Below are 15187 nucleotides of genomic sequence, written 5' to 3' on the forward strand. Positions count from 1 at the left end.
CACCTCTGGAATGTGGATTCCTGATAAAGGTATTTCAAATGCCTAGAGAGTAAAGTTTAAAAATATATATGAAAATAGCTATATTGTGCTGTTATAGTAGTATGTATGTAGTATTTTAAAATAAATATATAGTTTATCACTCAAAGATAACTACTATTAAGATTTTTGTAGTAATTTTATATATATATTTCTATATCATTTGGGCTTTTACTCTTTAAAAATATCTTTGCTAATATGTTACATGGAAAATGGTATTTTTTTTAAATTTGCTAATGAAAGTAAAAATTGTCCATTATTTTAAACTAGCTCTACCTCCTCTTTTATAAACTATCTTTGTGTAAATTGTGAATGTTTTTTACACAAAACCATCTATTCCTACTCCAGGCAGAATTATTCTTCTCTGTGCTTCTATATTTCTTTGTGTATGTAATATTTATCACATGTTCACTGTATACATCTGTCTTTCTTAAAAGAGATTTTTAGTGCTTGGCTAGCATGGGCCACTCATCTTACTTTTTTCAGTGCCTTAGATCTGAGTAAATATTTGTTCAAAGATAAAACAAAGAAATAGTTAAGAAACAATGTTTTCAAGCCATAATAACTTATCTCTACAGATTGGGAGGTAAATAAGTTTTTGTTTTGTTTTACTTTTTTTTTTTCCTGCCAGAGTGGCAGAAAAAGAGGCAGAAAAATGTAAACTTTAGGAATATGAACTCTATACAGGTTGCATTTTGAGTCAATGGCTAAAGTAATCTTATGCTAATAAGAGTTATATTATCAGCATATAAATAAAAGTAGAATTTTATAAACATAATCAGAATAAAGTATGACTCTCTAGAGTCACAGTAAATCTTAAATCTTAAAGGATTTTCTACACTTCTGTTTCAGGGAAAGGCAAATTTTCTCTTTAAAAGGTTATTTGCTGGCCATAAAGTCTCTGTTACAACTACTCCACTCTGCCGTAGTACCAAAGTATCCATAGACAACATGTAAATTAATGAACATGATTTTGTTCTAATAAAACTTTTTGACAGGCAGTGGGCTGGATTTGCCCTTGAGCTATAGATTACCAACATCTACTCTATGTCTTTAACTAGAGATATAGACAGTTAATTCAACAGAGAAATAGCTTAAAAAGGGTTCAAATACTGTGACATGAATAATTCTTTCCTTTGTTATTTAAATGAAGATAGGAGATAAACGCTCTTTTTTTTTTTCTTTTAAGCTCACCAGCATCAATGCTATAGAGATTTTCATAGTGTATTTTTACTTCTGATGTTTATCCATTTATAAATATTTTTAGGAGAGAAAAAGGAGAAAAAACAACAAACAGCAGGAGGAAGTGCTGACTCTAAGCCTATTGATGTATCGCGTCTAGATCTTCGAATTGGTTGTATCATCACTGCCAGAAAACACCCTGATGCAGATTCTTTGTATGTAGAAGAGGTAGATGTTGGAGAAACAGCCTTAAGAACAGTTGTCAGTGGCCTGGTGAATCATGTTCCTCTTGAACAGGTAATCTGTATAGCTAAAATTATTTCTACATATACATTTCACCTTCATTCCCTCTTTCTTAATGTTTTTTCATGTAATTTTGTATCATACTGCACAACATGAGCCAGTATTGATTAATTCAGTTGATTCGTTTGAATGTAATGAATTCTACCGAAAAGTGCATAAAACTACCAAAAACTTGCAAAAGATCTGTAAATTAAGATCAAATTCATGGAACATAGAAGAAATGATATGTTATTTTTTTCTCAATTTTTAAAAATGTTTTTAGTTTGGTATTTACCATCATTGTTCCATCATGGAATTTTATTCCTTGATTTTTAAAATCATTATTATATAACTCAGAAAGCACCAATCTAAAATCAAGAAAGCAAGTTTTATTTCTTTATAACTCAAGAAATATTTTCATACCTGAAGAGGAAAGAGGAGAGGGGATCATGAAGATTGAATGTGCAATTTTTAATGGTATTCCTTTATTAATTAAAAATTTGATGTTTTGTATTTTATTATTTAGATTTTTAAATGTATCTATATTTCCAATGACCATGGAACGAATCAAAGACAGTAATAGTTTTTAATTTGCTCTTTCTAGACATCTTCTGTAGTAATTTGCATCATTTACCTATTTCCTCTGCCCCATAGTGCTTGAGATATTGCAAAGACCATAGACTTCAGCATTAAAATAGTTCTGCCTCAGTCCTTTGCCAACTTTGTTGCTTATTGGCTTTGTGAACTTATATAAATTCCTACATTTATTCATTCCTATTTCTAGATGCTAATATTTATTGAGAACCTACACTGTGCCAGGAACTATTCTAGGCAAGTGAATTAAAATAGAAAGATAGATAGATAGATAGATTTGCTTAAAAAAAACAAAAAGCCCTGCCTTTGTGAAGCTTATATCCCTATGAGGGAGTCAGAAAATCATAATATATAGTGTGTTAAATGGTGATAAATATCAGGAGAAAAATAAAGTAGGGAAAGAATCTAGGAAGTATTGAGGCTAGGAAGATGTTGTCATTTATATAAAGTGGCCATGGAAGACCAAAGAAAGTGATATTTAAGTAAAGGTCTAAGAAAATGAAGAAAGCAGTCATTCTGTCTGGTGTTAGAGCATTTTCAGGAAGCCCTGAGTCAGAAGTATTCCTGGGATGTTCAAAGAACAGCAGGAGGCCAGTGTCACTGTAGCAGACTAAATAAGGGGAAATGTCATGGGAGATGAAATCAGAGATAAAGATGCCAAATGATATAGGGTATTAGAGATCATTGTAAAAACGTAGGCTTTTATTCTGAGTGAGATGAAAGCCATTGGAGGATTTTTGAGCTAAGGGGTAATATGCTCTGTCTCACATATTAGTAGTATCATCCAGTTGCTTTGTGGAGGGGAGAAAGATGGAATTAAGGAGATCAGTGAAGAAATTTCTCTTATCTGTGAAAAAAAGATAGACTTGGCACATGTGTGTGCTTTTTCTTTTTAACATTCGTTTTGTATAGGACCAGGGCTCCTTTATAACTACTTATGAAGTTAGGTTCATAAGGAGCCCTGGAGAAAAGAACCAACTGATCTTGAGCCAGCTCAAATTGGAAAAACTCCTCCTCCTTGGGGTTTCAACGTTTTTGTTCTCATAAGTTACAGACTTTTTCTTCTCTTCTGAAAGCTATCATTCACGGCCATAAGCAAAGCTATTTATATACACATCTGTATCTAACCCAACAAGTCAGTACTAATAAGCAGTCTATAAAGTAACAGCACTTAGCTCCCCAAAACTGCATACCAAATTTTGTACATTTGTTTATTTTTCTAAGGTAAAGGTCCACAGCTCTCATCTGATTCTTAACAGATTGCATCTAGCTAACCCTGTTGTTTTTCTTATACATATTTGCTATAACTTTTTTTTGAAGTTCCCATATATGTGGCATTTTACCATTATTTGTTTGAAGACAATAAGAATTCATGAAGACCTCCAAAAAGGGGGCCTTTTAAATTTGAGCCTTAGGCTAATTTTTTTTAATCATAGAATTTGGTAGTAAATTTGAAGTTTCCAGAAATTTTTATGTACTTTAACAAATTATAGAAATAGCTATAATTGTTCATTGTAGTGGGCATAATGCTTGAATTGTTAAATGATCAGTATTTTTTAATTTAGGAAATGAACCTTGCATAGAATTGGAAATGATCAAACATATAGGAGAAAAAATGTGCATTTATTTTAGTGCTAATGCTAAGCTAAATACTTATTTACATTTTGTGATTTAATCTTTGTGACAAGTCTTTAATATCATTTCCCTCCTTTTGTGAGGAAACAGGGAGATCAACTTTATACAACCTCATTGCTAGTACATGGCAGATTAAATTCAAAACCAAATCTGTTTCCCTCAGCCATTTCTTTATTTATATTTAAGTGAAATATTATTGCCTCTGCTGGTTGATGTCTAATGCATTGTCAATTTGTAGAATTTTTTTTCATGTTGATATAAGACTTCTTAACAACATAAAAGATTTGGGACACAGATAAGGATAAAAACAGCCACAAAAATAGGACATTTGATATTTAGCATATTAGGTGTACCTTAATGTATTCTAGATAAGATTATTCTAAATCTCTAGACATCTTTAATTATCAATTTATATTTCACACAGATGCAAAATCGGATGGTGATTTTACTTTGTAACCTGAAACCAGCAAAGATGAGGGGAGTAGTATCTCAGGCAATGGTGATGTGTGCTAGTTCACCAGAGAAAGTTGAAATCTTGGCACCTCCTAATGGGTCTGTTCCTGGAGAAAGAATTACCTTTGATGCTTTCCCTGGTAAGTATTTATTAGTCAATATTTAAAATAGTTTGGGAATCATTGTTCTCAAAGCTATGCTTTGAATATTTAAATTTAAAGTCAATCCTGTAAATGACTTTACATTAGATGATCATTATTAGTGATATTATTGAGTTGAGATTGACTCAAGATGGCACAACTGTCTAACTATTCCATCCCCATGAGCACTCAAATTTCATAAAACACCAGAGAGATTTTACCCTAAGTGAAATACTAATTTTGATACCTCCATAGCAGAAGAGTGTCATAAGAATAGAGAACCAGTTAATGTGCTACAAAATCATTTAAGCTGTAGATTATCTCAGAATGCAACACAGAAAGATGAAGAGGGAGGGGGAAATGTATAATTCTCAAAGTTGGTCTAGTAATATACTTGCACATGCTTTTACTAGACTTGAGGGTTTAGAGGAAATCTCTAAGTAGAAATTCATATTTATTTTAATAATCTAAGAGGAAAGTTCATTTCATATTTCTTCTTTTCTGTAGTAAAATGCTCCTGAGACAGATGAAACTTCATAATGCATGAGAACATTTCTTCAAATAGGTCTTTGAAGCAGTAAAGAAAGAATGCTTGGCAGATGTAGAATAAATATTTCCTTCATAAAAGTTGAAGACCTCATAAGAGGAAAAACAGTTAGAAATTAAAAGACTGTATTTACAGAGGATGTTCATTTGCCTAGAGTAAGGAAAAGCAGAAATAAATTAGGGTAACAGATAGAATTAGGTTTAAAAGTCAAAATTTATTTGGAGATGTATTTGTGAAAACAAATGAGTTTTAATGGAATAGCAAGGCTGATATGATTATTAGGCCTGTTTTTTTAATCCTGTGTTAACTGTGTTTGATGAAATATTAAGACATGAAGAATTTTAACATTGGAATAATAAGATTTTAAAAAATGGATGAAAGGGTGGGTAACGTCCATGAAACTCAGTTCCCACCTCCTAATAAAAAGTATACTAATCTAAAAAAACATGGGGTTGTTTAACAAGTATCTGTGACTTTGAATCCATGTGTATGTCTTGAACCTTGGTAGATTGGAGATCATGATGGTCTGTGCTCTGAGAACCTTTTCTGGTAAAGCAGGTTTTGGGAAAATCCCAGTCTCAGTCATTTCTCAAAGTATCATGATAGCTTTTGGTTCTAGGAGCACACAATCACCACTTTACTTACCAGGGTATCAAAACACTTTGTCAAACCTCATGCTTTTGGGTAGGCCGTCATGTGTATACCTGACAAACCTGAAATTCTATTTCACTAAGTTGGAATGGAATGAAAATAGAAGCAAACTTTTTCTTTTAAGATTCAGCACGCATTGAAGAAAAAAAACAAAAATCTTGGTTTACCCTTTGAGATTAAAATTTGCCTTCCTTTTTATTTAAATATTTAAGATGAGTACATTTTAAGTTTTATTTTTTGATATAAATTGTAGAGTCAGATGTTTAAAACTGGAAGAAATCATCTACTTTAACCCACTATTTTACAAATTTGGAAACTGAGACCCAATAATACTTAAGTTACTTGCTTAAGGTTATACAGAGTTTGTAGAAGGATCAAACAGTAGATGTGCCTGAATCTCTAATACTGTCAGCATTTTTGTTTGTTGATTGTTGCTGTGAATTCATATAGGCTATTTCATTAGAGAAGGCTTATAGTTCTTTTATTTCTATGACAGCTTTCATTCCCTTATCTTATAGAATTAACAGATAAATATTTCAGCACTTGAATCAGTTTAGAATTAACAGATAAATATTTCAGCACTTGAATCAGTTGTTATTATCTGGATGTTACTGTTAACGTATATTGAAAATTTTTTTTTAAGTTACTTAGTGATTTAGCATTAGAGATGCTAATAGCCCAGTGTGGATTTTTTGCTTTTACTATATTTTTGAATCTTCCAATCTGTTTGGCTGTTTGTGTGTTTATGTTTACATCATTCCAAAGTCTGATATTTCTTTCATATTCATAGTTTCTCCTTGTGTCTTACCACATGAATATGTAGATAACATATAAAAAAATTTGTCAAGTGAAAGGGAAAAACCTAACATTAAAGTAGCCTATGAGGTTGTTTGAAATATTCTCTTATAACTTATAAAATGCTTAACCAAGCTGAACAGCATCAAATAATTGATAAACTTGGGGACATGAGGTCTGTTAGTACTCATCCTACTTATGCTTCCACATAGTTTACTGCTTCTGTAGCAGTAAATCTAAAAGGAAATAACAGTTAATACTATGTATGCAACAGACCATTGGTCTTATTGTTTGTTTGTTTGTTTTCCTTTTCCCAGAGAGAGCCATGATTTATCAGTACTGTATTTTTCAGCATATGTTCTACATTTTAAAGCTTAAGGTGTCTGCTGGTACATTTTGATGTTCAATTGATATGCTTAGTGTCTAGAGATTTACATTTTATGTTATGTATATTAAGTGTGGTATAGAATTTGCAACTGGGGCTCAAACCTTTGAATTGCTGTTTGGCTTTGAATAACTATTTTCTCCAACTACAAAACCATCACTTCCATAGAGTTTAGAAGATGCCAAATAATATTTTTATAACAATGGCTAAAAACTCTCCCCACTACTTTTTAAAATCTTAAATGTGTGAAGCCATAAATTTTAGTATTTAAATATGGAAACTGGTCCCTAAAGCATCAAGCAACCAAAAACAATATTACAGGAGATAAAGGCATTGATACCTTTTTTTTTTTTTTGAGAATGCACTGGTTTTGGTCTAATAATAAATGAGAATTTGCATTCAGACTTCTAACTTCTAAGATCATGCTTATTTCTGTTGGTATTGAGTCTTACTAGTAAATATGAGTTTATGGTTAATCTCAAAGCATGTATGATATGTGAAGGTCTTTAGCTTCTGGACCCACTTATTCTTTAAAAATAAATGGGGTTTTTTTTTTGGTATTGAGTGATTTGAGTTTTTTATATATTTTGGATATCAGCCCCTTATCAGTAAGTTTGCAAACATCTTCTCTCATTCAGTTGGTTGCCTTTTTGTTTTGTTGATGGTTTACTTTGCTCTGCAAAAACTTTTTAGTTTGATGTAGTCCCATTTGTTTGTTTTTGCTTTTGTTGCCTTTGCCTGAGGACAGACATTCAAAAAACTATTGCTAAGACTGACCTCAAAGAGTTTACTGCCTGTGTTTTCTTCTAGGTGTTTTATGGTTTCAGGACTTACATTTAAGCCTTTAATCCATTTTGAGTTTATTATTGTATATAGTGTAAGAAAGTGGTCAAGTTTGATTCTTTTGCATGTAGCTGTCCAGTTTTCCCCAACACCATTTATGGAAGAGACTATCTCTTTCCCATTGTATATTCTTGCCTCCTTTGTTTTAGATTAATTGATGCTATGACTGTCAGTTTATTTCTGGGCTCTCAATTCTGTTCTATTCATCTATGTGTCTGTTTTTGTGGCAGTACCATCCTGTTTTGATTACTACAGCTTTGTAGTATAGTTTCAAGTTCGGTGTAGTTTCAGATGTGACCCCGCCTTGTTCTTTCTCAAAACAGCTTTGGCTCTTCGAGGTCTTTTGTGTTTCCATACACATTTTAGGATTATTTGTTCTACTTCTATGAAAAAATGCTGCAGGTATTTTGACAGAGATTGCATTGAATCCATAGATTGCTTAGGGTAGTATGGACCTTTTAGCAATATTGATTCTTCCAATCCATGAGCACAGTATAACTTTCCATTTATTTGTGTCATCTTCAGTTTCTTTCCTCAGTGACAAAGAGTTTTCAGAGTCAGGTGTTTCTACTCCTTGGTTAAATTTAATCCTAGATATTTTATTCTTTTTGATGCAGTTGTAAATGGGGCAAGGATGTAGACAAAAGGGAACCTTTCTACACTGTTGGTGGGAATGTAAATTGTTGCAGCCACTATGGAAAACAGTATGGAGGTTCCTCAAAAAACCAAAGGTGAAATTACCATATGGTCTAGAAATTTCACTTCTGCTTATTTATCTGAAAAAAATAAAAACACTAACTCGGAAAGCACACCTGTGTTCGTTGTAGCAGTATTTACAATAGCCAAGATAAGGAAGCAGCCCAAGTGTCCATCGATAGATAAATGGATAAAGAAGATGTGGTGTCTGTGTGTGGTGTGTGTGTGCACACGTGTGCGTATGCACGCACACACATACACAATGGAATATTACTCAACCATTAAAAAGAATGAAATCTTTGTGGACTTCGAGGTTATTATGCTTATTAGTGAAATAAGTCAGAGAAAGACAAATACCATATGATTTCACTTATATGTGGAACCTGAAAACCACAACAAACAAAACAAAACAGAGATTCATAGATACAGAGAATAAACTGATAGTTGCTAGAGGGGAGGAGGGTGGGGGGACGGATGAAATAGGTGAAGGAGATTAAGAGGTACAAAATTCTGGTTATAAAATAAGTAAGTCATGGGGATGTAATGTATACATAGGGAGTACAGTCAATAATATTGTAACAACTTTGTATGGTGACGGACAGTAAATGATCTTATTGCAGTGGTCATTTCATAATGTATAAAAATATCTAATCACTGTGTTGTACACCTGAAACTAATATAATTTTTTTAATTTAAAAAAATGCCTGTCTATATTTGATTCTCTTCCTTAAAACCTATTTCAATCAGGCTTCTCTCTCCACTGTTCCACCAGAATTGCTCTGGTCAAGATCACCAATTTACTCCCTGTAGCTAAATCCATGGCTAGTTAGTTCTCAGTCCTTTTCTTTTTTTTTTTTTTTTTTTTTTTTTTGCAGTACGCGGGCCTCTCACTGTTGTGGCCTCTCCCATTGCAGAGCCCAGGCTCCGGACACGCAGGCTCAGCGGCCATGGCTCACGGGCCCAGCCGCTCCGCGGCATGTGGGATCTTCCCAAACCGGGGCACGAACCCGTGTCCCTTGCATCGGCAGGCGGACTCTCAACCACTGCGCCACCAGGGAAGCCCTCAGTCCTTTTCTTAATTAACTTTAACTTGGCTTCTGACACCACACTTACATGGTGGTCCTCATGCTTCATTGGCTGCTCTGCTCATCTCCTTTGCTGATTCTTCCTCACCTCGCTGACCTCTTAATTGGAGTACCTCAGACCTTGATCCTTGACCTCTTCTCTTTTTCCATGCTTGGCCTCTTTTTCTTTCCATGTTCATTCCTTTGGCTATTTTATTCAGTCACTTGTCCAGCTACCTACGAGACTTCTTCACTAACATGTCCCAGGGGAGAAGACTGTATATACCAGTCTTCTCCCTAGATTTCCCTTTTCCATACATCTTCTTCAGAAAATCCTAGTGGCTGTACCTTCCGAACATATCTAGAGTGATTCTCATCATCTCTACTTCCACCACTTTGGTCCTGACACCAACGTCTCTTATCTTGGTAACTGCAAAAGTTTTCTAACTGATCGCTCTGCTTTTGCCCTTGCCCTTCCTCCGTCTGTTTTCAGTTATAGCCTACAGAGTGATGTAGGTCAGATATGTTAGTCCTCTGCAAAAAGCTATTAAAAAGCTTTCCATTTGACCCAGAATACAGATACAGGTCCTTACAATGGCCTCTCATTATTTCATTAACCTCATGTACTTCAGCTCCTCCTCAATCACCCTAGTTGAGCCACTGGCTCTTTCCCCAGGTAGCTACACGGCTTGGTCCCTCATCTCATTCAGATCTTTCAAGTGTCTTCTTATTTGTTTTATTTTTCTCCATAACACCTACCATCATCAGATATACCGTACATTATATATTATCTGCCCACATGGAAATGTAAGCATCATGAAATCAAGGTTTTTGTTGTTGTTGTTATTATTCACTACTATATTCCTAGCATCCAGAAAAATGTCAGGCATAGAGTAGGAGGTCAGTAAGTTGGTTAATGAATAAATAGAAAGAAACATACTAGTAAAACATGTTTTAAAGAACCCCCAAAACCCTCCAGTATTTGAAGAACAGACCTGAGGATCCATCTTCATTATTTCCAAGATCATTCCTATCAAATCAACAAACCACTTTTCTCTGTTGATTAGCTCTATAAAATTAATTGACCCCTATTTGCAAAGTTATACTTTAGTCTTTGCATCACAAAAGGTGATAGTTACAATTATTATAGTTCAAAAACTCAATTAATGAAACAAAATAATTAAGTTGGTGCTAAGCTTTTCATGGTCCTGACAGATATCAGGGAAGCTGATGATTCTGGAATTTATGTTTATTGCTTTTTGTAGTTTTTAAATGCTGAGATGGTAGTCACAGCTTTTTACATCTGTACAAACTCCTCTCTGAACTAGTTCCTGTTGCCTATGTGTTTTGTTTAGATTGAGTTATCTTAAAGTAATCTCTGAATGATTAGTTCTCTTACAATACGTGTAACCATTTCCACATGGTGATTATTGGCATGTGTTTAGCAATTACAGAGACTACAGTTTTCAGCTTTAAGAACTTTTATTGATCTCATCACTTTGTTTGGATAGCCATGCCAAAAAAAGAAAGGGGGGGTGGAATTAGGAAAATAAGATTTGGAAGAAGATTATAACACATAGGGATGATGAGAGAAAGGAAGGGAGGGAGGGAGGGCGAGAAAATTAGGAAAATAAGATTTAGAAGAAAGATACAACACAGGAATGATGAAAGGCTTCTCTGGAAATAGAGTTCATTTTTAAAAATTGTTTAAAATATTAGGTATGCTTTTTTGTGGGAGGTGATTTAAACTTTCCTTTTAAACTTGCTTTATACCTTACCAAATAGTGTATTATTGAGAAACATGAATAAACTACAAGGTTAACACTCCATCCAAGACTTTTCAACTCTGATTTATATTCAGTGATCATAATTTGGCAAGTTTTAATTACAGTCTCAAAATTTTAGTTGTCTGAATCATTATTTTGTTTACTGACTCGTTAAAGTCTTGCAGCCACATTTGGAATGTTCAGGTATTGAGCCTGATGTGTTAAAAGCAACAATCAAGAGTTGAAGGTTCTTCTCATAGTTTCTCGTTCATTTTTAATTAAAATCTTTATCCCTTGAAAATTATTACAGTCTTATGTAAGAAGTTTAAAACCTTCAGATCTTGTTCTACAAGTGCTGGGTGACCTAGGAACCTTTCTGAGTCTCAGCTTTTTCATCTGTAAGAGAAGCTTTTTAATGGTATGTATTTCTTGTGAGTTTTGTGAGGTTTAACTTTTGAAACAGTTAGCTACCTGCCTGGTGTTTTAAGTTCTTAGCTATTACTTTTGTGCCGCTATTTCCTCATCTGTAAAGTGGGGGTAATTAATAGTATTTATTTAGTATACTGAGAGGATTAAATGAGTAAATATATGTAAAGCACATAGTACAGCACTATGTAAGTGTAGTGTTATGTATTATGATTATTATTTTCTATACATATCAGTGTCTTCCTAGATCTGACAAGCTTAAGTTTGTGCTGCACCACAGCTTGTTGTACTTGGGGCTTATGTCTGCATTCAGCAAAAATTTACCCACACAATCTATGGTCTTGATAAGAAGCTTTTACACAAACCTGAGACAATCTGCTTCTTGAATTCATTATCAGTTTGGGAATATCTTTTTTTGGGTTCAAGGTGGGGGGATCCAGAGTTAGTACTCAGGCCCCCCTGAACAGTGTGTCTGGTCTCAGCTTTTACAGAATTCTGGAATGCCCACTTCCCCACATGATCTGTGTATAAACAAAGTACGATTATGCTCTTAGACTAACCAATGGTTTGGTGAAAAAAAACCAAAAATTTTATAGATACTTTATATATTGGAATTTTTTCTATTCTGTTTATTAGTTTCTCTGTTGTCCAATCAAATAATCAAATGCTCTTAAAGGAGTAAGAAAAATCCTTATCTTTTATACTAGACAGTCTCTTCAGTTTTAGTTTCACTGCCTGTTCTTCTACTGTAGATACATTATTCAATTAACTATTCTGTCATCTCTGAAAAGCTACATATCAGAGGACAGTTTTCTATATTTTTGCCAGTTTCAGGGAGCTAATTAGTTTCTGAAGAGCTAATAAAAAGATCTAGAAAGTTATATTTCTATTATTACTTAGTTATACTTAAGCAGTATTTTTGTTGTTACCTCCAGGGAAATCATTTTCCATTTGAAACTAACACTTAAGGGATTCGTTACTTCTCTTCATTGTTTCTTAAACTGATTCTTCATTTCAAAAGTTATTGAACATCCTCAGCTACTAAAATCATGTTACATTCAACTTTACTCTCTTCTTCCTCATCATTCATTAAATAGAGGGATCGCTTGGTATATTGGTTTTAAGCCTAGACCAGATATGTTCTACAATGTGTTTGTCTCTTCTTGATTGTAAACTTTATAGTGTGAGTTACCGTATGGAGAGGGGATAGGATATTATCCACTTGTAAAAGTGTCGTTTGTTTCTTTTCAGAGGATAATTTATTAGGAGGCAAGGTGCTGTACTAACAGAGTAAGGGCTTTGGTGTCAAATCTCACTTTACTTGTTGATTGTGTGACTTTGAGCAGCTTGTCTTCTCTGAGCCCCAGTTTCTTTATATTTAAAACTAGAGTCAGTGTGTTTTTGTGAATTGCATGCAGCAACATATATTCCTGGTGCTTAGAAAATGCTAGTCCTATCTCCTTATTCTTCCTTTCTCTTTCCATCTCACCAAGTGGAATGGCAGCAGATGAAGCCCAGAGTAGTTATTATATTTAGCTAGATAACCCCAACATTTAAGCCATTCTCCAGTATTGTAAGAAATCTTTAAGTACTATAGCAGCGATCTAGTCATTTTTTATGTTGAAACAAATAGTAAAGCATAAGCTGCTTCTGCCATGTGTAAAATTATAACACATCAAATTATGCTCTCATCTTTCTTTATATGTGATGATAAAATGAGTATCTTGTATTTTCATTCTAATTGTTTGTATTTTCATTCTAATCATTTCATTCTAATCTAATTAGAATGAATCATTCCAATTTATTGAGCTGTATTACCTGTAAAACTGTTTATTGTAAGAGTAAAAAATAATATCTTTAACATTTGTAAGGAAATGACAAAATATTTTATTTTACCAATCAAGAATATAAATTGCTGACATCGTAAAAATAAAATAAGTGTTAAAAGTAAACGTTTGGGGGCCTCCCTGGTGGCGCAGTGGTTGAGAATCTGCCTGCTAATGCAGGGGACATGGGTTCGAGCCCTGGTCTGGGAGGATCCCACATGCCACAGAGCAACTAGGCCTGTGAGCCACAGCTACTGAGCCTGCGCGTCTGGAGCCTGTGCTCTGCAACAAGAGAGGCTGCGATAGTGAGAGGCCTGCGCACCGCGATGAAGAGTGGCCCCCGCTCGCCATAACTAGAGAAAGCCCTCACACAGAAATGAAGACCCAACACAGCAAAAATAAATTAAAAAAAAAAAAAGTAAACGTTTAAATCCCGATCCAGTCTAAAGATCAGAAATTGTATCCAAGACAATTCACTAGAAATCTCTATGGACAGTTTATTAATATGTTAGCTATGTATTTTTTTTTTCTCCCCCAACAGGAGAGCCTGACAAGGAGCTGAATCCTAAGAAGAAGATTTGGGAGCAGATCCAGCCTGATCTTTACACTAATGATGAGTGTGTGGCTACATACAAAGGAGCCCCCTTTGAGGTGAAAGGGAAGGGAGTCTGTAGGGCTCAAACTATGGCCAACAGTGGAATAAAATAAAATAAAACACTTCAGTTACTGAAATACATTAGAGAAAACTTAACAATAAAAAGAAATATATTTGTCACTTGTACCTAAAATATAACTGGCTCATTTTTGTGTTATTTCTCTTCTAGACTTGAGTAGTCTTTTACCTGGTATATATTGTTTTCAATTAAATAGAGAAACACTACATTTTTGCCTATGGTTTTTGATCCTTTATGATACAGGGAGGAATTTGCCTGTGTTTCATTATGATTTATTTTTTTAGTGAGGATGTTGGCTAGCACATTGCTTTTTCTTTATACATTTAGATAACTTGAACTAGATTAACATTTAGTTTCTTTGTAGGCACATGTTGCATGCAATTTGAAACCCTTGTATTTTTAGTATCTGTATTATAAACGCCCTCTCCTCTTTAAAAAGAAAATTAGAATTTTTTTTTTTTTTTTTTTCTTTTTGCGGTATGCGGGCCTCTCACTGTTGTGGCCTCTCCCGTTGCGGAGCACAGGCTCCGGATGCGCAGGCCCAGCGGCCATGGCTCACGGGCCCAGCCGCTCCGCGGCATATGGGATCCTCCCAGACCGGGGCACGAACCCGTATCCCCTGCATCGGCAGGCGGACTCTTAACCACTGCGCCACCAGGGAGGCCCGAAAAGTTAGAATTTTTGTCAGGCTTATTAACTAGTCTATATTGTAATGGTATTAAAAATGACCAACTGTTGATTCTAGAGAGCCGAACAACGTGAAAGCTAGGAGACATGGCATTTGAACATTATTGCTGTTGCTTGCCAAAGTAACCCAGACTTACATACTTCAGGTGACTTTTTTAAAAGACTGAAACTTCCAACTGTGTAATGAACTTATTCTTTCCAATTTAACAAAATAATTAGTAATAAATTTTGACTAATTCTAAAGAATAAACACATTGCAAAGTGTTACCAATGTAGTTCCCAATAAATTGACCGTAAACACAGTCCACTTTTTTATTTTAGGTGACTTCAAAGATTCTTTGGATACCTAATAAAAGATTATTTGTAAAAAAAAAAAAAAAAAGATTATTTGTAGCTTTTATCTTTAGAAGAGCATTTAATATTGATAACTTTTATTTTTTCATGTACCCATCATACTGTCAATATATTCAAAGAAATTGTAGCCAAAAATTTAACATACATATGT

At 34.2% G+C, this 15187-nt stretch overlaps 1 protein-coding gene across 1 annotated transcript in view; it reads left to right on the forward strand.

Annotated features, from left to right (window-relative positions):
- Window positions 1-14114, forward strand: part of AIMP1 (aminoacyl tRNA synthetase complex interacting multifunctional protein 1) — a 37046-nt gene extending 22932 nt beyond the window's left edge. The window contains exons 5-7 of the mRNA XM_060088356.1: window positions 1304-1515; window positions 4154-4322; window positions 13863-14114. Of these exons, the coding sequence (XP_059944339.1) occupies window positions 1304-1515; window positions 4154-4322; window positions 13863-14029 (548 nt within the window). The 3' untranslated portion in view covers window positions 14030-14114. The remainder of the gene's footprint in view (window positions 1-1303; window positions 1516-4153; window positions 4323-13862) is intronic.
- The last annotated feature ends 1073 nt before the right edge of the window (window positions 14115-15187 follow it).

This window comes from Mesoplodon densirostris, chromosome 1 (genome assembly GCF_025265405.1).
Source record: "Mesoplodon densirostris isolate mMesDen1 chromosome 1, mMesDen1 primary haplotype, whole genome shotgun sequence".
Classification (NCBI taxonomy): Eukaryota; Metazoa; Chordata; class Mammalia; order Artiodactyla; family Ziphiidae; genus Mesoplodon; species Mesoplodon densirostris.